This window comes from Cupressus sempervirens, chromosome 11 (assembly GCF_028749045.1).
Source record: "Cupressus sempervirens isolate cs-2001-9-10 chromosome 11, ASM2874904v1, whole genome shotgun sequence".
Lineage (NCBI taxonomy): Eukaryota > Viridiplantae > Streptophyta > Pinopsida > Cupressales > Cupressaceae > Cupressus > Cupressus sempervirens.
The window spans coordinates 187,643,851-187,669,479 of NC_143128.1; the positions used below are offsets into that span (position 1 = coordinate 187,643,851).

Sequence of the window (25,629 nt, forward strand, 5' to 3'; positions counted from 1 at the left end):
TAAGCTTGATTTTGAGAACACGAACAATACTGATGAATATGAGGCTTTGCTTTTGGGCATTGAGGAAGCTAAGAGAAGAGGAGTTAAACTATTGAAAGCCTAAGGGGATGGTGAGCTAGTTGTCAAGCAAGTTCGAGATATGTTTACCGTAAAGAACTCAAGGATGAAGTATTACATAAATAGAGTGTGGGATGAACTTGAAGGATTTGAAGCTTGCTCCATAGAATTCATGCCCAGGGAATATAATGCTAGAGCAAATGCTTTAGCTGGTTTGGCCTCCCTTAAGATCCCACATCCTGACTTCCCTGACTATGTAGACACCATTGAACTGATTCATCGATAATGCGACCTCTTGGAAAGTTTTTGATGACGATGCACATATCAATTCATTCCTCCAAGGGGCAGAGCGGTTTCAATCTCTTCATTTCGAAGGTTCAAGCTCAAAAGGCCATAAAACCCCTTTGGGTGGGAAAGAGAATAATGATGATAATGTTATTCAATTAAAAGGCAATCGTATTTCGTGAGGTCTGGTAGCCTTAGAGACATTATTTGATAGGAAGAACTGTTATTTTAGTAAGACTACCAATGAAGGAGAAGATTTTTCGGGGGGATGTGAGAAGATTAATATAGGTATCGAAAATAATCTGAAGCTAGTTAACCTGGGTAAGTGTTGTAATGAATTCGAGAAAAAGTAGATTCTTGAAATTGCTGAAGGAGTTTAGAGATGTGTCTATATGGTCCTATGAAGATTTAAAAGACTTTCGACAAGGAAAGTTTAAGCATCAAATTCCTTTAAAACCCGGTGCGACCTTGTTTTGTTAGAAATTGAGAAATCATAATCCTAGGGTGGCTGATGCAATTTTTAAAGAAGTGGACAAAATGCTGAAGGTGCGTATAATATACCCGATTTCTCATTCCACATGGTTTGCCAACATAGTTCTTGTTCGAAAGAAATGTGGAAAAATTAGAATTTGTTTAGATTTCAGGGACTTGAACCAAGCTAGCTTGGAAGACAATTTCGCTCTACCTAATATGGATCACATCCTACAAATGGTAGTTGGTTTTCTTACTGATTTTTACTCATGTGAAAATTCAGTTTCATATATGCAAAAATTTCTTAAAAATGTATGATCAATTTTTGAATACAATCAGATATTCCTTTTACAATTTCTTCTATTGTAAACAAAGGTGAAAAATAAGCTGAAATGTCCTTTGTATTCATTATCAAAAGATGAGTAGTACTATGGTATACATTTGATGAAATGCGACTGATATTGCAAATTAATATACATCTCTCACAGAAAGGACTGTAAGAGTAGCATCTCTCACACAAAGGACTGTAAGAGTAGCAACTGCTGCTTTATTACTAAGTTCCTATCTTTTTTCTATACAAATGTAATGAACATGAAAAAAGAAAGAATAGATATGCGAAATGTAACAACCACTTTTTTCAAGTCTTAATCAACAACTAACATATGAAAGAAATACAGTTATTACTTCATATTCATCGGAAGATAGTTATATCAGTTATGTTCATGTGAATGAGATTAATGATTACAATTACTTAAATGGAAATTTCATAACTAACAATTGATGTTAGCATCAATGAATTTACCAAAGAATTTAAAATCTACATACCGTAGAGTTCAAAACCGAAAAACCGTCTAAGGATGCTTCTACAAAACTTAGGTTAGTCCATAAAATACCTCTTAAGGAACAAATTTCTATACTACTTTATTGTAATGAAAAATACTAAAATATCATCTAGGGCATCAAATATCACTATATCAATTAGGGCATCAATCACCATTGGATCATTTAGGGCATCACATACCACTATATCAGTTAGGGCATCTATTACTATTGGATCATTTAGGACATTACATACCACTGTATCAATTAGGGTATTAATTACCATTGGATCATTTAAGGCATCAAATATCATTGTATCATTTAGGGTGCTAGATACCATTGTATCATTTAGGGCATCAGATAGTACTATATCATTTAGGGCATCAGATAACACTATATCATTTAGGGGATCATACCACGATATCATTTCATTTTCTTTCTATTGCTAATTATGGCAATGACATACAGTTAGAAAGAGCTTATATTTATTATAAAAATAAATGAAAGACAGAAATATCAATCCATTAGATAAACTTATCTCTTGTATATAGATATATTCCATGTTCTAGTTGGAAGGTCAATAGATCTAACTAGTTGCCAATTACATTGACGAGAAGAATTGCTTTCATTAAAGGAAATAACTGAAATGATGATATAAACCAATCCATCTTATTTACTACTCGTATAAACATCGTAAAGGTAAAATACCTGTTTTCGACAAACGTTTGAATGCATAACTTATCTTTGTCTAAAGCATGTACCGGCATCTTGTGGAGAGGGGAAACATTGTCAGGGGCTTAACTGCCCAATTTTGGACCTTAAACTTATTCCCACACTTTCACTAACTAGAAAGGCCCTCCTTAGCCGAAATAGACATGGAACACCTTGTCAACGACTGAGCATCCTGGTACTTAATCCCACCACTCGACTTGACAACAGAGTATATAATTTTGACAACATGAGCTATTTAATTATTCTTTTAAAATGTAATAAATTCATTGAATTGCTTCTGATTCTAGTGTCATATTCTTGTAGATTTTCTCTCACCTCTTCACCCTCTTTTTTGCCTATCCAGCCATGTGATTCCTAGATGTTAAACTCAAAGTAATTCTACTCCTTCGCTGAAATTCAGCTTGTGAAAAGAATAATATAATCTCATTACTATCATAATGCAACTCTATGACCCGAGAACTTCTTGTTAAGGATTTTCAAGAAATAGATTGATTATGGAATCCAACTGTAGGCAAGAGGCATCTTTGCATAACAAATACAATGGATTCAGTCTTAATCAGGAAAAGACGGATTCAACAAATATGCCAATCAAATATATAGTCAACAATGAGACATCAAATTACATCTGCAATTTCAAATACATACAAAAACAATATGAAAATGGAAAAGCTGATCACATAATTAGATCAAATAAAGTATGGAGCTTGACTTGATTTCTGTACAGATGACTCTTTGAAATATGTCTCTCAATGCAGAATTCAACCAGGTAAGACTATGACATGGGTTTTCCTCAAACAGAAAGCAGTAAATAGAAAATGAGGAGAAAGAGCGGAAGCAAAGATAGCAATGGAGACTCCCTTTTTTTGGTTCACCTGACCTGTATATAAAAGGAGGCATTTGAAAATAATACAAGCTTCCAAGAAGGCATGATTCTTGAGCAGTCATAAAAGATAAAGAATCGTCTTCTTGAGTCACCAGTAAAAAATGCCAAGTGTACATTCTCGCCTCTTATAAGAGAATAAATAAATATGGAAGAGAATTCGAAGGTTACGAATTCAAAAGGATAGTTTATAAAGTTATATGAATATATATTTGCACATATATATATTATTATGATGGCATCATATTTAATATTTATCCAAGGTTGCACCTACTAAGGTATGCATATCTAAATACGTGAATCATGTGGAAGATTATTTATCTCCATATCTTCTCCAGGTGTACGCATATTTCGATATATGTATTTTAATAGATATAAGCTTATATAAATTAATACTATGGTGTAACCTTATTTTTATATCTATGTGCACGTACATATATATGTATTATTTTGAAGTGATGAGGATGTCAATCATAAACCATTAAAGGTATGTACTTTGATTAAAATGTTTAAATTATCCAATAGCTCATGCATGTCTGATTTGTGTATCCTGTTATGCAATTGCTAGGTTGTCAACCATGGTGATTCAAAATTCGTACCCATTTGCCTAGTGACGGTGATGTCTTTGTGCCCAATTCTTTTTTGACAATGCTGCCACCCCTTTAAACTGCTCCCCTAGAAGGAAATTCTCCATAGTTAAATCTTATTACCATAACAAGTTATTAATCATAGTTGATCATGCAAGTTAACTGCCTTTTCAATTCCATGAATTCATGATAAATAATCAACTATCTAAAATAGCTTTAAAATATCTTCACAATGTTTAACTAACATGTTATCTTCATATGAAATTATAATGACTAACCATCTTACCATTACACAAGATTATAACAAATTTTAAGTGTTAACTAACTTCATATGAACTTCAATGGCTATACGAACATTTTAATTTGGGTCAAAAATTGAGATGTAACACAAAAGTTCATAGGTAACCAGTCATTGCCTGTGCCAAATGATTGGTTAAGCCTCCTCTTGATTGCTCCCTTGTGTCAGCTGCCCCATGCCCCGCATCCGAAGCATCATTTGTGACCTGCAAGAGAAAAGAGAAAAGTTTAGATCAAAAGATCTAAGCAATGATAGTACCTCTCTATGTGCTTACTTATCCTATCTCAATGCCATTTTATACATTTGCATAGAAAAAAGAGGTGTTTTTTCAGCAGAGAGAGATAGCATCAGCAAATACATCAGATAGTATCAGCAATAGTATATCAGAAATTGCATTTTATGCTCAATGGTACAGAGATATTAACAAATGAATCAGCAATGAGCAAATACGTTAGACAGTTTCTTAAAAGAAAATCGCAACATGCCTTGTTAACAAGTAAGGAGTAATGCTACAGCTGTAAGTGCATAACAAGATTATGTTGTTGATAAAAGTAAATGTTACATGTCTTATCCAATACATTATTCCAGATGCAAAGCAAGATATATGACAGGCATATTGATTGTCAAATAAACCTTTCAAGAGACAAGTTGAGGGTCTGCAGATTCTTTCCAAAATCTAGTTGCGAGATAAAATGAAGCCATAAAATGAGAAGAAAAACCCTCATGGGTTTCACGCCAGGAACTTACCTTTCAAAAGAGTTTCAAAAAATTGTCAAAGTTGGATGGTATAAACAGAATGGAAAAACTAAAGATGAAATCAACATGAGCATTACTATATCCATGGTGGAGAAGTTTCAGACTTTTACAAAGGGGGGTTTTAATCATGGTGTCAACTTCTTAGAAGCTGAAAATGCACAGGAGAAGGAATAATGGTGGAAGCAAGATGCACATAAGTTAAAAATTCATATTCAAAAAGATGTGTGAGCAGCCCAGTTTCTTAAAAGAAAATTAGAAGATGGTCAAATATATGGAAAATATAAGCCCGAATAGAAGAATGTTATGGATTTTCAAGTACCCAGATTGAAAATATGAACAACTGAAAATTCCAGCTCAAGCATTAAAACCCCAATCACAGTGTTAAAAGAATAGCCTCTGTATGTAGACAATTTAGCACATTTCATGGAATACCCAAAGAAATGGAAAAGCCGTATACAGTAACAAATAGTGAAACCCTTGACATGTGCCAAAAGGAAATTTTTGTTATTACAAACCCAAGTCGGGTCTAAGACCATCAGAAAAGCCAGAAGTGAGAGAACACCTACAAGAGTAAGTTGTCACAATAAGCAAGGAAAATGTCATAGTAGCAGCACATTAGTGGGTTTGATTCTGGAAGGAAACCCTAGTTACCGTAAGCTACAAAAGTTTCAGATCTCTTCAATATCTATCAAAGTTACGGCTGAAATCTCCAAGCTGAACAATAACAACAAAGAATAGCATGAGAAGGATAAGAATTCAGGGCCATGGCCTCAAAATGTCCCAAAACTCCACAGTCTTTGGCTATAGGTGGGGAAAATTACCAAAACTCAAACAACAGGAATGGCATCCAGAAAATGTACCCAAAAACACAGAAGGACACTCCAGATTTTGCCAAGGAAATGCAACAAAGCGGAGTATGAACCAGTAATAGCGGCTACAACAGGAAGGAATAAAAATCCAGGTTTGCCTAGGAGAAACATCAGTAACGATGAAGGCAGATGTCAAACAGAAAGACGTCAATTGTTTCCAGCCTTCACAACATTTCCAAAAAATGCGAATGAAAGAGGCACAAAATGAATAAATGTGCCATGGGAGCTGGCTATAGATGCCAAAACAGCAAGCTTTCCTTTAGACATTGCAGCTCACAACTCAAAGCTTTAGAAATACAAAGGATAGCTACGGATCCAGATGCATGTTGAAGCAGAGAAACAAGAGAAACCCTATGCATTCCAGTCTTATCAACATTTCCAAAAAATGCGAATGAAAGAGTGGAAAGGATATTTTTGTTTTAGGGTTGCGCATAGATACCTGGTTGGGAAGAAACTACGTTGCCTTTTCCTGGCCAAGTGGTGTTTCTCCTTTTTGCCTTAATATTTCTTTTCATCGGTAATATATGTTCGGGTAATTTTAAATTTTTTTTTTTGTAACACTAGTATTTTGTTATATTGATTTTGCACTTTTACATTGTAATTAATATTACTTATTTTGATAATTTATAAGTCAAATAAGTAATATAAATTTTCGATGCAAAATTGATATTAATATTTCCAAATTAGGCTATGACTTATCCTTAATGTCACATGGAAAATTGATTTTGAATGAAAAAGAGTCTTTTAGTTGGATAAAGTCCTAACTATGAGGTGACGAAGTTGTTTTTTTTGCCAAGTGTTGAGACTAGCTTGGAGTTAAAGAGTATTTCTAGGATGCAGTTGAATGTCGAATTTGACTTTGCCAAAGTTGTTTGAGAGTCTTTATGATCAATTGTAGTACTTTATGGGCAGTTAGGAGTGAGTCATAAGTTCCTTTACGACTTAGTGCAGCTTATCAGTCAGTTCGTCATCATTTTGATGAGTATTGACCAGTGTAACGGGACTCACCGAGTCAGCCTCGGACTCGGCGAGTCAGAGGTAGAGTCCACCTTTTCGAGGCAGACTGCCTCTTGACTCGGACTCTGCCGAGTCCTGTCCGAGTCCAGTCTGACTCGACGAGTCCATGGACTCGCTTGACTCAGCGAGTCCCGATGCTAGGACTCTCGTTGGCGGGTAACAAGTAAAAAGGAAAAAAAAACATAAAATGCTTTGTTTAATTGGATTTTTCTGGTTTGTATAACATGTTATTGACCTAAAAAGGTCATTCCACCATTTGCTTGTGCTCACAAGAGAGAGAAAAGAGTGAGAGAAGAATATTGGGGTTTTGAGAGAGAAATCAACAAACCAGTTTGCTCTCCCGTATTGATTGCTAATGGTTTGTGCATCTTTCTAGATTGCATTAAAGCATTGAGAGGAGCTTGAGGGAGCATTTGGAGGAGGTTTTTACAAACTTGCATTTCCATTGTTTGTGCAAATTTGAAGAGGTAAGCTACAAGTTGTTGTTGCATTTTTTTGTGTTGTTTTATACTATGTTTTAAACTTTTACATTCATATTTTTTTAAGTATTTTCACTTCTCATTTTTTTAAAATTTGTTTGGTCTCTACTCTCTACCACTAGTCTACTATTTTTTTACTTCTCATTTTGTTTACATTCATATTGCAGCAGGCTGATAGCAAACAGTTACTTATTGAAATTTGATATAATGTCTCAACAACAAGGTGAGGGAAGTGGAAATAGGCCTCCATTTAACCCTAATGCAGACCCAAGTGTAATAGGAAGGGATAGGGCTTGGAAACATGCCATCCCGGGGCACAAAAAGGGAGTTGTTACATGTTGGCATTGTGGTGTGGTATATAATGGGAGAGGAATAAATAGATTGAAGTATCACCTCGCACATATACCTAGACGTGATGCTAAAAAATGCAAAGATGTACCCCAAGATGTTATGCGAGACATCCAAACTCTTCTAGAGGAAAAAATGGAGCAAAAAGAATTGAAAAAGAAGCAACATGAAGAAATGGCACAACTAGCCGGAGCCCAACAGGGGTCTTCTAGTTTTCGCTCTCCATTATCCACTGCTCCACCTACGGATACCACTGCTTCTACGAGTGTGAGCATTGGGCCTCGCATTCATAAGCAAAAATTGACACTTGATTCTATGTTTGCTCCACGCACGGCTCCAGGCTCACAGCCATCGCTTGAGGGCATGGGCTGGAACAAGGATAAACATGATTATGCAAAATTGGCACTTGGGGACTTCTTCATCTACAACAACATTTCATTCAATGCAGCAAGGTAATTATTTATGTAAATTTAAATTTAAGTCTTCTCTTGCTTTCAAAGTTACAAGTTTCAGCTTTCAACTTTCAGCTTTCAATAATATGTTTATTTTGTTTCTTTTAATTTATATTTTGTTTTCAAATTTATTTATAATATACTAATTTGTTTAACTTTAAATTTTATTCTATTTGTTTTAGGTCCCCTTATTGGCAAATTGGAATCGATGCTGTTGCTATTTGTGGTCCGGGGTTCAAAGCCCCTAGTGCTAAAGAGCTAGGAGGCCCTATTTTGAACCAAAGGGTGGTTGATGTACAAGTTGAAATCACGGAGCAGCGTGAGGTGTGGAAGAAAAAAAGTTGCACCATCATGACTGATGGTTGGACTGATAGAAGGAGTAGAACACTCCTCAACTTTCTTGTTTCTTCATCAGGTAAACTGTAATCGTACTTAGAGTCTTAGACATTAAAAATTTAGAAGTAGAACTTGTACTTAAGTGATTAAGTTTATAAATTTTGAATTTACAAATTATGATTCATCATTAATCATTATACTAATTTGTTTCTTTTTCTTTAGGTGCCACGGTTTTTTTGAAATCCATTGATGCCTCAGGAAAAACAAAGAATGCTAAATATCTTTGTGGGATAATGGATGAAGTGATAAATGATGTAGGTGAGGAGAATGTGGTGCAAATAGTTACTGATAATGCAGCAAATTATGTTGCTGCAGGAAAGCTTCTTATGGAGAGACACCCTCACCTATTTTGGACTCCTTGTGCCGCTCATTGCATTGACTTCATTTTAGAGGATCTTGGTAAACTCCCTTGGATCAAAACAGTTATAGAGCGAGGAAGGAGTGTATGCAAATTCATATATAATCATACATGGGTCCTCAACCTCATGAGGAAACACAATGAGCAAAGGGAGTTGTCTCGTCCAGGGGTCACTAGATTTGCAACCAACTTCCTCACATTGAAATCCTTGCTTGATTCAAAGGGAGGTTTGAGACATATGTTTGTTAGTGAGGAGTGGCTTGCATCTTCATATGCAAAGACCACTGTAGGGATTGCTGCAGCTGATCATATTTTTGACGAGCCCTCTTTTTGGACACCTATTGCTGATATTGTGACGGTAATTTTCCTTTTTGTCCTCATTTCAACTTTATTTTGTTTATGAAATTATGTTATAAATTATTGTTCATTTTTTAAAGAAAAAACTTAAAGCTGATTATTTCTTTTTTAACTTTCATAATGATTGCAGTTTGTAAAGCCGCTTATTGTTCTCCTACGAACAGTTGATGGAGAGAAGACCTCAATGGGCTACATTTATGAGGGCATGGATAGGGTGAAGGAGGCCATTCGCACTTTTTTTGCAGGGAATCGAGATAGGTATGGGCCTATACGGGATGTCATTGATAGACAATGGCACAATCTACTGCACAGGCCTACTTCCTTAATCTAGCATATCAGTTCAACCCACATTTCAAGGCTGATGATGAGGTGTGGAGTGGCTTCTACGATGTTATAGAGAGAATGTCACCTAATTCAGCAGTTAGCACAGATATAGTCCGTGAGATTGAGCTATTTAAGAAAGCTCAAGGGGACTTATTTGCACGAGAGTTGTGCAAAAGAAATAGGACAGCATTGATGCCTGGTAAACACTAAAAATCTTTGATTCTACATCCTAATTTCTAATAGTAATTCTATTACCATCTTAATTTGATAAATTCAAAGTTATTGATATGATTCAAAAATTTCTTGTTTTAGAGGCATGGTGGGAGATGTTTGGCACAAAGGTGCCAAATTTATAGAGGATTGCGATTCGCATCTTGAGCCAGCCATCTAGTGCATTAGGATGCGAACATAATTGGAGTCTTTTTGAGCACATACACTCTAAGAAGCGCAATAGGTTGGTAGTGCAAAAATTAAATGATCTTGTCTTTGTTCACTACAACCTTCGCCTTCACCATAGATAGATCCTTGGCACCGATACAACTCCGATTGTATTAGAGAATGTTGATCCTCATGCAGAGTGGAACACAGAGGTGGATGATCCTGTCTTCAGTGATGAAGATGTGGAGTGGGTAGATCAGGTGGATCGAGAGGCTGAGGCAGTAGCGATGGCAGTTGAGGAGGCTAGAGCACGAGGAGACAGAGTGGACCCTGAGGCTAGGAGTGATGGATCCCAGGCTGATGACGAGGATTATGTGCATGAGGAGGATGATGATGATGAAGATGAGGAGGAGGTTCAGGGTCAGCCTTAGACACAGGCAGAGAGGGTGGCTCTAGAGTCTTCCATGACTTATCTTAGGCGCACTTGTAGGAGGACATAGAGGATGGCTCTAGTTGTTATTTTGATATATGTTTTGAACCTTTGAATTTGATACCATGGATTTTGTAATCCATGAATGTTGTAGACATTTGAGTCTTTGATATTGGAGTGACACTATGTTTATTACTTTATAGTTTATAACTTTATATTGTGGTTATTCAGTTTTTTTCCTTCAAAAATTCGCTTTTATACTTATGTGATTTGTGCAAAATTGTGTATGTGTATTAAGTAGGTTCTATTTATATCAATTATTGTGTATTTGATGTTAATTGACTAAAAGATGTAAGAAACAATCTTAAAATCCTTAAAAATCTTTGGATTTCATGAGTTTTTCAATTTTCTAAGTCCTTGCCGAGTCCTTGCCGAGTCCGGTCGCCGAGTTCGAGTCCGAGTCGGATTTTGACCTTTCCGAGTCAGAGGCGAGTCCGAGTCCTGTAACACTGGTATTGACTCCTTTTTTGGAGCCTTGTTTCATGGATTCGACCCAAAGAGGGTTTGTACTTAGTCTCTTGGACTCTTATTGTTTGGGGAGTTCTGAGGATTTTGTGACATTCTCTTGTGCCCTTGGTGTATTTTCCGCATTCTTTGTAATTTATTTTTGGGATACTCAATAGATGAATTGAATCATTTTGGAGCAAATTTACTTTAGATTGATTATGAACCTTCTTTTTCTACAAATTTTGTGTGAACGCTTGATAGATAAGAGAAAATAGTGATTTTTAGGATTCCTTTTAATCTTTATCTCAACTCTTATCAAATTGCGGAATTGTAAGTTTGTTTGTAGGCTGCAGTGTATGTGTCATGTCTTTAGGATTGTTAAGTGAAATAGTATCTTTTCCTTAGCTTTTTCTTCATAACCTCATTGTGAATATTTATGCAAGCCTTTATAAAAAAGAAGTGTTCAAGTCTTAAAAGAGATGTTATGAATTGAAGTCATTTGTGTGTTCTGTATTAATAAGTTTTTGTGTATCACCTATTAGCTAGGTTCAAGTTTTAAGGTATTATTTTTGCATTTTCTTCCCTTTTCTTATTAAATCTAGTTTGTTTCAGTATTCAAAAACTTAGATGATTATCATAAGGGGCTGATCTATAACCCAGAAATTCACTCAGTTCCATAAGAAAATCCCAGTACCCATGAGTGATTCAATGTTACCTGAATTTTCTAGTTCATTTCACTGAATTTGGTAGGGTGCAAATTTTAGGCCTCAACAAGTTCAGAGATGATGTCCATGCTTGACGAGTTCTCGAGATATAATCAAATCAGCGTGGCTCTAGAAGACCAGCACAAGATTGCCTTTACTACCCCTTTGGGAACCTTTGCTTACAACAGGATGCTGTTTGGACTTATCAATGTAGGTGCCACTTTCCAAAGGGCTATGAACTCGTCCTTCAGGCATTTATTGAACAAGATAATAGTTATATATCTGGATGATATGATAGTCTTCTCAAGGAGGAGGAAAAAACATTTGCATGATTTGAAGTTGGTTCCCTAGAGGTGCAAAGAGCACGATGTGTCCCTCAATCCAAAGAAATCAGTATTTTGCATCACTAAGGGAAAACTTCTAGGTCATCTCATGTCAAAAGATAGAATTAGAATAGATCCCGAACGAGTTTAGGCAATCCAACAACTTTGCCTCCCTTCTAACTATGGCAACATTTGGTCCTTTTTCAGCTAAATTAATTTGTTAAGAAGATTTGTACCAAATTTTGCTGAAACCACCATACCTATTGCAAATTTGCTTAGTGAAAAGCTAACTTTTAAATGGAGCGATGAAGTCAGGAAGGCTTTCGATGAGGTAAAAGTTGCCGTTGCAAATACCCTAGTTTTAGCTCATCCTTATTATCAGAAAGATTTTGTTATTCATTTCTATGCTAGTGAGCATATCATGTCTGCCATTCTATTGCAGAATGACACAAAAGATGTTGAAGTCCCAATTTCTTTTATGAATCTAGAAGGTGGGAGGAATGAAGATTAATGCCAAATCAGCTTAACAAAGATCGGAATAAGGTCAAGGGAAAAGATGGAATCCATACTGCGCAAGAGAATTTAATTCTGGCATAGCAAGCCGAACACCGACGGAGATTTCAGAAGATTGCCGACGGAAACTGGAGCGCCGAAGAATTGTTGGAGGAGACTCGGTAGTGGGTGGAATTGGTGGAAGAAGTACGGGAGGAGTTCTTGAATTTGTGTTCGCCGAGGGAAGAAAATTCAGACGGAAGAGCATCAACTCGCACGACTCGCAGTGCCGAGGGAGCATGAGCGTGGAGTGACCTCTTTGTCTGGGATAGACTTCCGCGGGAAACAACTTTAGAAGATCCTTCTTCTTCACCAAGATTCGCAGCTGTTGACACCTCCAGTGTGGGAGTGCGGACCGCCGGTGTGGGAGTGCAAACCGCCGGTGTGGGAATGCAGAACTTCGGTGTGGGAGTGCAGACCTCCGATGTTGGAGTAAATAGCGCCAGTATTGTAGGACCCAGTAACGCCTCTCTACCAAATTCAGTTGTAATGGCGGGACCCAAAGAAAAGTTGCCGAAGTTTGTGAGCGATAGTACAACTGACCCCATCCGACATTGTAAGACATGTGAGACGATCTGGCGGGCAAATGGAATCACAGATGCCAACGAATGGGTCAGGCAATTTCGGCAACCCTACAGGGTGTGGCGATTGATTGGTTTTCGGATACGGATCCACAAAAGCTAAATCGTTGGGATAACATTAAAAAGGAGTTCCTGGCGGAATTTAAACTGTTGCAGGATGATAATGAAATTGTAGCAGAGATCTGCAATACTAAGCAGGGGAAGAATGAAACTGTCCGCGTTTACGCCAGGAAATAAAAAGATTTGATAAATAAAATGGAAAGTAAGCCAGCAGATAGACTTCAGAGAAGATGGTTCGTGGAAGGACTACGCTCGAAGTTGCAGAGGAAAATGAAAATTGTGCCACTTTCGTCATACGTGGAAGCTTATAGCAGAGCATTGGACCTCGAAAGTGAGTAGAAGACAAAGAAGAAGACTAGCTCATCTGATTCTGATGACAATGAGCCTATCGGAGAAGATAGTAGCGACGATGAAGGCAGCAGCAAGAAGGTCCGCGCCTTACAGAAGGACATGATCCGCATGATGAGTTTAAAAACATGTAGAAGGAGCCAAAAAGCAGTGAGTTGTGGTGCACGGAGTGCAAGACCGACGGTCATACTAAAGGATCCTGTCCCAAGAACCAATTTTGTGACATTTGTTAGATCATGGGCCATTCGACAAAAGAGTGCCCCTTTAACATGAAGACAAGAGGATCTCCATAGGTGTTTCTCACACAGCAGGCTTTCCCGTCGGGTAGTAGCAGAAATACGAATAGCGCAGGTGCCACATCCGGAGGGTACAGGAATAATAGCAGAGGGCAAAATAACAATACAAATAATAACAATAATAATGGGAGCCGCAGTTGAACTCAGTATGATGCAAACGGACGGCCGATCATTCAATGCGGAGCATGTAATTTGTGGGGTGATTTTGCGTGGGATTGTACAATGGCAAACGCATCGAAATTATTATGTAGATGGTGTGGACCCGGCGATCACGAAGATTCCAAGTGTCCAAAGTTTGGAGTAAACTTGATCATTGTCGGCACGGATGTAGAGGAGATTTTGGCAATTACACGGAGGCAAGTGGAGGAAAAGAGAAAATTGGGGAAAGCGCAGGCGAAAATTGCAAAAGCATTGTCGACGGGGACATTTCAGTTGAAGGACATCATCGAAACCTTGGCAAGGAACTTCGTAGAACAAAACATTGTACGACAGATCTTACAAACGGAGATACCGATCAAGATAAGTGACCTCCTCACAATGCCCTAGTTACGGACGGCCATTCTGAATCATACACCATTTTTGAAAGCAACGAAGTACACATGAAGGGACAATAGGGAAGTGATGACAACAGACCCAATGTTGCTGGCACTCACCTCCGGACAGCATCTGATGGTTGTCGAGATGGGGATTTTGGGAAATGTTTTGACAGACACAATTGTCGACGGAGGGTCCAGTGTGAATGTGTTGCCGGAGGATACTTGGAAGAAGTTGGGAAAGCCGACACTGTGGCCACCTACATTTCAGTTGCTCACGACAGACCAACACGGAATCAAACCGTTGGGAACCTTGAAAGCACAACTGGTAACTATTGGAACGCAACCATTTTTATTGGATTTTGTGGTCATTCCATTGAAAAGAAAAGGATATGATGCTATTCTCGGACGGACTTGGTTGGTGCAAGAAAAAGTAAAACATGATTGGAAACGAAATACCCTATCAATGGAGCACGGAGGCAAAAGATTCATTATTGACCTGCATACACAAATGGTAGGTGAGAGGCAACATCGTTAGACTTAGAAGGTGAAGGCCTCAGTAACGACGAAAGTAATGGCGATGAAGGAAAGAGGAGAATGGAACCGGATGACGAAGGAGTATTGACATTAGGAGGATTGAATGATGATGACCTAGACTCGGTGAATGGCCTTTACCACTGGCAAATAGAAGACTATGAACTCTTTCCGAGTTGTAATATGTTAAGGGTCGATGAAGGTGAGAAAATAGAAGAAAATGAATGTCCGAAGGAATACAGAGAAGCAAAAGAAGGAAAGGTGAGTACGGCTAAAGTTGAGGAGAAGAACATATAGTCCAAACTCAGAAAAAAGAAAGATTCCACCATTCAATACACGGTGAATGGACCGCACAGGAGGAAAAGAACGCAGCGCACCATAAAATTACTTAAAGGGTACCGACAACAAGGAAATAAGCTAGATGCATGACGACCGCAGGCATAGTGGGCAGCGGAGATAACACAGAACAAAGATAAGGCGTGGCATGACAAACTCAGTTGGTTTCAGCCGGGGCAGTTGGTACTCAAGTACTACGGTCGGGATGAAATCAAACAGGAAAGGTTTAAGACAAGATGGGTTGGACCATATTAGACCCGGGAGGTCGGCGACAATCGGGTGATAAAATTGGAGACATTGGACGAGCAAGAGGTGCTTCCGGTAGTCAACAGATTTAAATTGCAAATATATGGTGCTAAGAAGACTCCGTCGTTGTCACAGAATGGCCAGTTGACTTCGTCATCGTTGCAGAATGGCGACGCCTGGAGGCAAAATTGAGGTGCTACCTTTCTATTTTATTTTTGTCAAAAAACAAAAACAAAAAACATTAAAAAAAAAAAAAATTGGAAAAAAAAGAAAAAAAAATTAGAAAATAAAAAAAGAAAAAAAAAGAAAAAAGAAAAAAAAGAAGACAAGCAAGAGGAAAAGCCCGCAGACAGAGTCTATCCACGGGTTCAAAAAAAAAAAAGAAGTCCCGCGGGTTAAAAAAAAAGAGGTCCTGCGGGTAGAGTCTGTCCGCGGGTTAAAAAAAAGCCCCGTGGGCAAAGTCTGTCCATGGGTAAAAAGAGTCCCGCGGGCAGAGTCTGTCCGCGGGTGAGAAAAAGTCCCGCGGGCAAAAAAATAAATAAAAATCCCGCGCACTTGAACCTCCAAGTCATCAGCCGCGGAGTTTAAACTTTTTTTTCTTTCGTTATTAAAGATTTTAATGCTCTCCTCGGGGAAGGAAAACAAAACCGACAGTGCTGTATGCTTATGAAGATTGCAGGAGGAACTACGTGAGTTGGTTCGCGGCGTCGGATCTTTATCTTACGCAGGCGTGAGCTTACATTCGGTGGAATCAAGGAGCTCACCAATCGTGGAGGCGAAAAAATATCTCTCGTGGAAGAAGATGCAGTTTTTCTGGCTGTTGATTCCGCGACAGACAAATGAAAGGCCGGCCAGTGAAGAATTTTCCGCGTCGCCCATGGGTGGTTTTGATTCTTTGATTGCGGGAGTTTGTATGAAGGCGTGTCTGCGGAAGTTGGTTGAAACCGCAGCGAGTAGGGGAGTAATTTGCGGGTTGTAGATGGTCACATGGTTGATGGCCAAGCAATTTGCGGATTGTAGAGGCCAAGTTTCTTAGAAGTTTCAAGAGATTTGATTTCTTGCTGTGTTCTTTTGCATCGCTGGTTGGAAGGACAAAGATTTGATTTCGTGGCGTAAGAACCAATCCTCCATTATAGAGCCTTGATTCCTTGGAATTCTTGACGTCAAATAGAAAAGGTTGTGCTGAACGAGGGATTTAGTCCTCTTTTGATTTCCGTTGGGGGAAGAAAAATCTGGAGGATAACATAACTTTGGTGTTGTAGAAACTGATTCAACGTGGAAACCTTTGAAGTAGGGCAGTAAAGGTCAGCGCTTTACTTGATTGGATGCCGATTCCGTGGGTCGAAGAGTATCAGAATCATTCCTGCGGTTACCGCTTCTCTTCCGCAGAGGGGATTTTTTTTTTCTTTCTTTTCCCGTAGACGGTAATTTAGCGGCACTTCATTTGTCTGCCATGGGAGTAAGGGGGAACTTTATAAGAAAGAAGATGTCATTTTTGCATGGAATCGGCAGGCAAATGGAAGCAGTGGCATTGTTGTGCTAAACTGAGGTGATGTGGTTTTGGTTGAGAAGGAAGGTGTTTTGGCTGGGGAATGGTAAGGCGAGGGGTTGAGGTTTTCTTAAAAAAGAAAAAAAAAAAAAACGACGACAAATCAAGAATGCTTCGAATAAGTAACGGAGGATGCCAACGGGAAGGGGAAGTATCAGTGGTTGCTAGAAAGAGTGTAGAATCGGCAGTAAAGGACAGAAATGGTGTGTTCTGTGCAGTTTTGTGTGGGTTTTGAACTGCTAATTTGGTCTTGGCGGCGAGGGGCGCTGCCCCTCGACCCCGCCGGGGGTGTTGCCTCTTGGACCCCCAGTTGTTGCGGATATCAGTCGTGGGAGTTTGATCGGTTGAGAAGAGTTGAAGTTACTACAGGGATGGACTTTCTGTGTACCAGAGGCATTGGGAGTAGGTGTTGGTCGGGAGGCTGTCTTGGTGGATGCATGGAGAGCTCGGGAGGAGCTAATCATCCAGTTGGAGGCAGTGCAGCGACACTTGGCTCAAGGTACCGAGGAATTGAAAACAGAGAAAGCAGCACAGGTGGCTATCAAGATCAGCTTCATTGAGGAGGCAGAGTGTTGTTTTAGCAGAGGCTACAGGCACGGGACGAAGTGACAGTGATGTGTGAGAAGCAGATTTATCTTGTTGTAATTAGTCCGTTAATGTATTTTGTTTATTAATTTGTTTTAGATATTTTGTAATTGTTGTCAGGAGACGACTTTTCTTTTTGGGGGGATGGTGTCATTCGACTGGATGATTTTGGTGGTGTTTTTGTAGCCAATGGAATGATTGTCATCGGTGTTTTGTATTTTGTAGCCGACGAGTAAATAGTTTGTAGTGGATATAATGTTTGTGGCCGACGGACTCCTTCGGGAAGGTTCAACAGATAGTATTTATATCCCGTCTGGAATCATTGTAAATTATTATCATCTACTATTACTAATATTATGAAGCATATGGTATGTCTGGCATATGCGAATATAATTCTGCTATTCTGTTCCATTATCTGTATGTGTTGATTTCTTTACCAGTACGGTAAACAAAAAGTATCCTTACTCAGCTGTGAACAATAGAGCAACTTGGGTGTCAAAGGTTCAAGAGTTTGATTTGGAGATCAGATCAACGAAGCTGGTGAAAGGACAAGGCTTCTGTAAACTAATGGTGGAGAATAAAGAAGTTGCTGAAACGTAATCATTGGCACTACTAGTGGGTCTGAAGGACAACTGATTTTTACATATCGCCTATTACCTTACGTATGAAGAGTGCCCTCAATATCTCACTAGTAAAGCAAGAAGGAATTTAAAGTTAAAATCAGCCAAATATGTGATCGCTGATGATGTTCTCTATAACAAAGGTTTGGATGACATGTTTCTAAGGTTTGTAGATAAGGATCAACAAGAAAAGCTCCTCCACTTTTTTCACGATAAGGCCTGTGGTGGGCACTTTTCATCTACAGTCACAACTTTTAAAATATTGAGAAATGGGTATTCTTGGCCTGACATTTTAGCAAATGGTTATAATTGGGTTGGTAGGATTAAAAAGTGCACGTTATTTTTTGGTAAACCTAAGTTAGCAACTCTTCCATTAAGGCCTGCAATTATAAAAGAGCCTTTCAAACAATGGGGCCTGGACTTCATAGGACCCCTCAACGCAACCTCTAGTGTGGCTCATGCCCACATCTTGGCCGCCACTGACTATTTTTCTAAATGGGTTGAAGCGGCACCTTAAAATAAAACTAGTTCCGAGGTGGTAAGCAAGCTTTTGATGGACAATATCTTAGTTAGGTTCGGGGTACCAAAAAAGATGATAACAGATAATGCTTAGAGTTTTTCTTCAAGAGAATAGCAACTTTTCTGTTATGACAATGGAATTTGTCTCTCCCATTCGTCCAATAACTTTCCACAAGGAAATGGTTAGGTTGAGTTTTCAAATAAGAATCTGGTCTCTATTATGAAAAAGTTGGTGAGTGAAAACGCAAAGGACTGGCACAAAAGGCTTTTTGAAGCATTATGGGCACACTGAACAACTCCTAAAAGGGTGATTGGAATGACTTCTTTTGAGCAGGTGTATGGCATCAAGTCTCACTTATCCATTCCTCTTGAACGAGCAGCTACCAAATTCCAAAAATTTATTGAGGATGGAGTTCTCCAAAATGCTTTACAAAAGCAGATTTGTTGCCTGACGAAGATAGAAGAGGAAAGAGAAAGGGCAGTAGATCACATAACCACTTAACAAGCATGAGTTTAGATGGTCTTTGATGGTAAGGGGAGACCTCAAAAGTTCATGGAAGATGATGAGGTGTTATTATGGAACAAAAGGAGAGAACCTAAAGGAGCATGCGGGAACTTCAAATCACTCTGGAAGGGCCCTTTTGAGATCAGCAAAGTGCTTGGAGCTAATTCTTTCAGACTAAGGTATTTGGATGGAACCGAAATACCCGTCTTACAACGGACAGGATTTGAAGCTTTATCAGTTATGATTGTTTTCCAGTTTGGGTTTTGTTGTGTCTTAGCTTAGTCTTTTCCTTTTTGTTTTGTCTCAGCTCAGTTTTTAGTCTAGTCTGTTAACTACATTTAGCCAAATGATGCAATTAGATTTGAAAATATGGCCTGATATACAACTCTGACGATTAAAATAAACCTCAATGAGTGGAGCTAAAACTGCAATGGCAGGCTGGGATCAAGCTATCTCCTTGTGTCTAATGCCTGTGATCAAATTCGGATTGTTAAGAAGTGGCCCCTCTAATTCGAAACTGAGGTCTTCAAAAAAGGTTGATATCAGACCTGCAATCAGATTTAATTTACTGGTGAAGGCCTCACTGTAATCTAAAATGAGAATTTGACAATGGTGTTAGTCTGAAGTCAAAGCCTATTTAATTTTAATTGATTTGGGATATAATCTTCTTGACAGTACCACCTTGAGGATGGATTATTATGATTGATACAGGCACCAGAATAGTCTTAATTTGCAAACACAGGTCATAATGATGGATCAGACCTCTGCTACTCTCAACACTCTCAGTAAAATGAAACAACTTTATTCAAATCTGCCTCTGAAAGTTCGAAATTTCTGCCCTTATCTTGCAATTGCAATCAAGAGATCTTCAAAATAGAGCCCTGCTGCCCTGCCTTCATAGCAAATGTCTTGGTATATGGGGCAATTATCAGTGCAACTTAATCTTAAATGCTTGCAAATTTTCATTAAATGAAGATTGCCTCGAGTTCTGAGTGTAAGAGACATGGCATTTAATTCATGTCCCTTTGAAATCTGAAATTCAAGATTGTGCATCGGGTAGAACCTGATAAAAGATATTAAATTTAATGCCTTGATTCACAAAGGTTAAGGTAACACAGTGATAGCAAGGGCTGCCATTGACTTTTGGGCCCAGATCTGCATGTATTAAATTCAATTAATCCTCCATACCCCTACTCGAGTTTAATGCCCAAGATCCAGCTGTTTGGATTGAACTAGGGCCTAAGTGACTTAAATTTAAATCCTTGACGCCACATGCTACATCTTTAGGGCCTAATTTAGCCAACTGATGTTACATTCTGGGCATAAGAGTTCATTTCATTGGTCTTTGAGCATAGATCTGGGCTTAGTTCACCCTAAGTTAGCCATAGGGCAGACCCCATTTCAAATTACAAACACATTTTGATGCTCTCAGCCCATACATTTTATCTAGGATAGGGCTTAGCTGATTGAACTCTCTGATCTGATCATAATTTGGGCCTATATTAGGCCACACGTCTTATACATGGGTCTTAATTAAAAGCCTTACATCCACACACCTCAAATAGGGGCAAGTTTCCATTCATTTCAAGTATAACCCCACTGTCTTAGGGCTCGATCCACCTTGAAATTGGGCCCAGATCTGGCATACATTCAATTATTTGTTCTAATAGTAAGGCCTTAGATCCCCCCATACTTCATATAGGGCTACACTTTGCACAAGATGCAAATTTAAAATCCACTGTTATCAGATTTAGATCTGGCCTTCTGCAGTAAAGGGCAGATCTGAGTTGTAATTACTTTCAGATTGCAAATTTGAAGGCCATTTGGAGCTTATTAAACTCGAATCTTGGCTTAAGCAGGCTTTTAAGGTCCCCACATTTCATTGCCAGGCCCTGATTATTAAGTTTTAGGCCTTCTCAAGCCCATTCGCCAACCATAGGGCCCAATTTTAAGCCCAATTCTTATGGAATTGTGGCTTGGTGTTATTAGACACCGCCCCCACGTTTTACCTCCAAGAGCTGTCTATATGCATTAGGTGTTGCTCACAAGCCTAAGTTTACATTCTCAGCTGTAGGGCATTATTACTAATACTAAGAGTTTTGAGCCATGTGGGATTGAATTTTGGGCCCATAGGATCAATCTCGGGCCTTATGCGCTTCTCCCTTCACATCTCCATTTACTAGGAATGAACAAGATTCTCAGCTCCATTTGCTAGGAACAAAGAAGAATCTCAGTTCTATTTTCAAGGAATGAAGAGGAATCTCATTTGCTAGGAATGAAGACTAGTCTCATCTCCATTTGCTAGGAATGAATTGGAGTCTCATCTCCATTTGCTAGGAACGAAGAGGAGTCTCAGCTCCATTTACTACTTAAGTGAATTTTACATTTCCTTAGCTCAATTTCTATCTTTACTCCCCCTTTTAGACTTAGCCAAGTTTTCTCAATTTTCATACTCTATCCAAACACAGCCTTTTGCACCCCAGATTGCTGCCAACCTACTCAATTAGCTATGCTCATCAGAAAAAGAGGAGGGGGGGTCACTATTTGCAATGGGGTGATGTTGTGAAAACTGCTCAACAAGTAGTACATCTAAAGCTAGACTAATACATAAACCTAACTAGGTACTTTTCTCTAAGTTTTTCTACATATAGTGATGCCCCCCCCTTATCTCAAGACATCAACCGATAAAGTGCTTCACTATCTATGCATCCAAGAGAGAAAGTATGCCATCTCCTATCTCTTTGAGGAATATGGTGATTTATCTCAACGTGTACCTTTTGAGAATAAAAATTTAGATGCTTTCTCTCCCACTGCTTGATGTCTTTTTATAGTTTCATTATTGGTATCCCTTTCTACAATCTTTTGATAAGAACACCGTATTTAGTTTTGAAAGTGTAATTTTAATCTTATAATTCATTCCGAATCACAATATCCTTTTCAACTCTAAATGAATTTTAATTTTTCTGGCCTGGCTTGACCTTCCAGCTATAACTATTTCTGGGAATGCTTCTTAAATAATCTGTTATCTATTTCTACTCTATATCTGCCATGAATGTATCTCAAATACGAAGGAGAATGTCTGCAGAGGATTCCCTGCGTATGTGGCAGCGGAAGAGTAGAAAGAAAGTTGGTTATCTTGTCATCATTTAGATTTCATATTGAATGCCTTTGAATGAAGAATCTATACCTAATGTTTTTCTTCAGATATTTGAATTTAAACAAATTATTTGGTAACTTTGTAAATTTTATTTTAGTTTCTAGTTCATCAAATACACTATTGCCATATAACTTCTTATAATTTCTCATCTGATTTCTTTTTGTTTAGGAGAATTACCACAAGTGTCATTGTCCGTGAATCGCATGTTGAAGAACTAGGTTCTGTACAGGATGTTGAATATAAAATACTGAATGTCTTGGAGTTTAGCAGGTCAGTGCATTTGTAATTCTTTTAGTTGCTTCTATAGAATTCCTTTAAAATAAATAATGTTCTGTATTCCTGTTTTTTTTCATACTGTGTATGTGATCAGCTCAAGGAAGCGGCAGTCTGTTATATGTAGTCATCCAAGTGGCCGACTGATTTTGTATTGCAAGGTACAATATAGGTTCTCATTAGAATTTCTAGTAGCTATATGTTCCATTTTAGTGAGAGTAGAATACTGAATAAACGCAAATCAGTAGTTTTCTTTTTCTGCAATTAATATATTCAGTTATCATTTTGGTTTTCTTTGGGCTCTGATAAATTGTTGCATCTAAAGATATTGCCTGCATTTATTTTCCTATACTAGTTAGCTTAGTGTCGTATCATATCACCAACTAAAGTGAGTGTGTAGATTTGATCATAAAAACATTTTATGGGATGCCATTAAAATTAGTCTTTACAAATTTCTGACATTCTATTGAAACCAGTCTTTACAAGACATTGATACTGCACAGTCCGGTATCATCTGTATTGTTGGCCCTCTTTAGTTTTTTTCTAATATTGTGTAGTTAAATCTTTGCATGAGATAATTATATTGTGGCTTAACATAATATCTTTTGTGTATTCTATGTCTGATTTTAAACTTTCAAAGGTCTGTTTTTATGCTGTCTTTTGCAACTGATGATTTTATTTTGAAACAGGGTGCCGACAGTGCCATTTATCAGAGATTGGAAGATGACAAGAGTCCAGTTGCAGTTGCCACCTGGAATCACCTAGGAAAGTTTGCTTCAGAAGGCCTCAGAACACTTTGTGTTGCTTATCGATTTCTTGATTTTAATATGTACCAATCATGGAATAAAGTGTTTCAAGAAGCAAGGTCTTCTTTAACTGACCGTGAACAAAAAATTCATCAGGTGAGGGATCAATTTGAGTGTTATTTGCACAGTTCTCTGATTTACTACTTTTGAAAGTACTACACATAAGATACATGATTTCTGTAAGGAGATTCACTATTTAAATATTTTATGTTTTATTGTAGATGAATTATACATCTTATATTACATGATAAACCATTGAAAGCACAATTCACATTTGACAAATTAATAACTAATATGATAATCTACCTTTTGGCAGTATGTTTTGTGGCTTTGTCATTGATGACAACCCTCAGCATTGTGGAGATTGATGTTGTGTGTTCACTGATGCCCTATGTGCAGTTGTTGCATACAGAAGTTGAGGTGCTGATGCAGTAAATAGTTGAATGTGAATTCTCCTTGTTGGTTTTTACACTGAATATGTTTTGTTAATGACAATGATGATTTGTTATGTTGAAGAGAAGAGATGGTGATGAAGAGAATTGTTTATTGTCAGCAGACATGTTATTATTGTCACATTGCAGTAAAATGGTGGATAGAAATATTACAATGAGTGGGTTTGATAAAGATGCTCTAAAACAGAAGTAGAATTCAAGGTCAGTAACAAGATAGAAGATGATGCTGTTCAAATATGTCTTTGACGAAGTAGAAGCAAAATTTGTGAAAAGGCTAAAGAAAGGCATGGACAAATACGAATGCAAGTTAACTTTTAAGTATTTTAATTGCAGAAGACTTGGTCATTTCACATCTAAATGACCCTACAGAGAATCAGAAAATGGAAATAAAATAGAGTTATCCTAAATATTATTTTATTCCAAGGAGAGTGACTATTCCTCAGAGAATTAGGATCATGATGATTCAAATGATGAAGCACTATTCACGACCTGGAATGTTGGTGACAAGAAGAGTGATCTTAAAATTGTAATATGTATAGTATCTTGTAGGTTGATAAAGACAATGGAAAATCAATGATCGCGTGGACTAACTTATATGCAACAGAAGAAGCAAATTCTTAGGTGATTGACAGTGGTAGTTATCACCGCACGAATAGTAACAAAGGGAGGTCCATCAACCTCAAGAAGTGGAATAGAGGATCAGTCAAGTTGGAGATGGTGTTGCCTAAATTAAGTGAATCTTTGTCTTCTATCAAAGATAGAACTCATGACGTTTATTGATGCTAACAAAGATAAAGGATGATTTGCAAACAATGGAAAAAGAACTAAACCATATTGAGAAAAATCAGACATGGGAATTGGTACCTAAACTGCAAGTACGAGTGTCAAAGGAACAAAGTGGGTGTTGCAGGACAAATTGAATTAAATAGAGGTGACAAGGAAGAAAACAAGGCTGGTTTGCAAAGGCTATTCACAAGTTGAAGGAATTTATTTAAGAAGACTTGGGAAATGTTGGAGTCCAAATGTGATGAAAGAATTCCTTGGTCACTCAATTTTTAGAAAGGCCTATAGATGTTACAGCAAGAAACTCAAGAGGATGATTGAAAATGCTAATGCCAAAGTAGGAAAAGAATGGAAACAAGTTGCAAAAGATCCCAAGCACCACAAATAAAAGAGTCTCCTTGCATAGAAGAAGAATAAGAGACAGAAGAGAAGGAACCGATATCTGAATAAGCCCTTAAGACTCCAACAAGTATGTTTAAAGGAATCATTCAGAAGATCAATCATTGATGTTAAGAATGAAGGAATGTCAGCTAGAAGAAGACTTGCAAAAGTAAGTGGACAAGTGAATCTTTGTCTTCTATCAAAGATAGAACCCAAGATCTTTGTTGATGCTAACAAAGATAAAGGATGGTTGCAAGCAATGGGAGAAAAGCTAAATCAAATTGAGGAAAATCAGTCATGGCAATTGATACGTAGACTTGCAAGTAAGAATGTCATAGGAACATAGATGTCCCAAAACAAACTGAGTGAAGGAGAGGTGGCAAGGAACAAAACAAGATTGATTTGCAAAGGCTATTCACAAGTTGAAGGAATCGATTTTGAGGAGACTTTTCCTCCAGTGGTTAGGATGGATTCAATCAAGATGATTGTTGCCTTTTTTGCTTAGTGTTTTCACTGTTTATAAGATGGGTGTCAAATCAACATTTTTGAATGCTGATCTAGTAGAAGTCTATATAGATAAGCTTGATGGGTTTTAGTTGTTAGAGGATATAGATATGGTTTGTAAACTTAAAAACACCTTGTATGGTCTTAAAAAAGCACCTAGTGTTTCTTATGCAAAATTGGAT

General features: G+C 38.0%; 2 protein-coding genes across 7 annotated transcripts in view; both read left to right on the forward strand.

Annotated features, from left to right (window-relative positions):
- The window catches only part of LOC149528823 (phospholipid-transporting ATPase 3-like), a 264,933-nt gene that overhangs the window by 183,601 nt on the left and 55,703 nt on the right, over window positions 1-25,629 (forward strand). For all 6 annotated transcript variants that reach the window (XM_089811275.1, XM_089811274.1, XM_089811278.1 and 3 more), the window contains 3 exons: window positions 22,417-22,518; window positions 22,619-22,682; window positions 23,211-23,423. In XM_089811275.1, coding sequence (XP_089667401.1) covers window positions 22,417-22,518; window positions 22,619-22,682; window positions 23,211-23,423 — 379 coding nt within the window. The remainder of the gene's footprint in view (window positions 1-22,416; window positions 22,519-22,618; window positions 22,683-23,210; window positions 23,424-25,629) is intronic.
- Window positions 8,636-9,803, forward strand: LOC149528825 (uncharacterized). Its single transcript, XM_089811281.1, has 2 exons — window positions 8,636-9,162; window positions 9,292-9,803. The coding sequence occupies exons 1-2, from the start codon at window positions 8,680-8,682 to the stop codon at window positions 9,490-9,492; spliced, it is 684 nt and encodes a 227-aa protein (XP_089667407.1). The 5' UTR covers window positions 8,636-8,679; the 3' UTR covers window positions 9,493-9,803.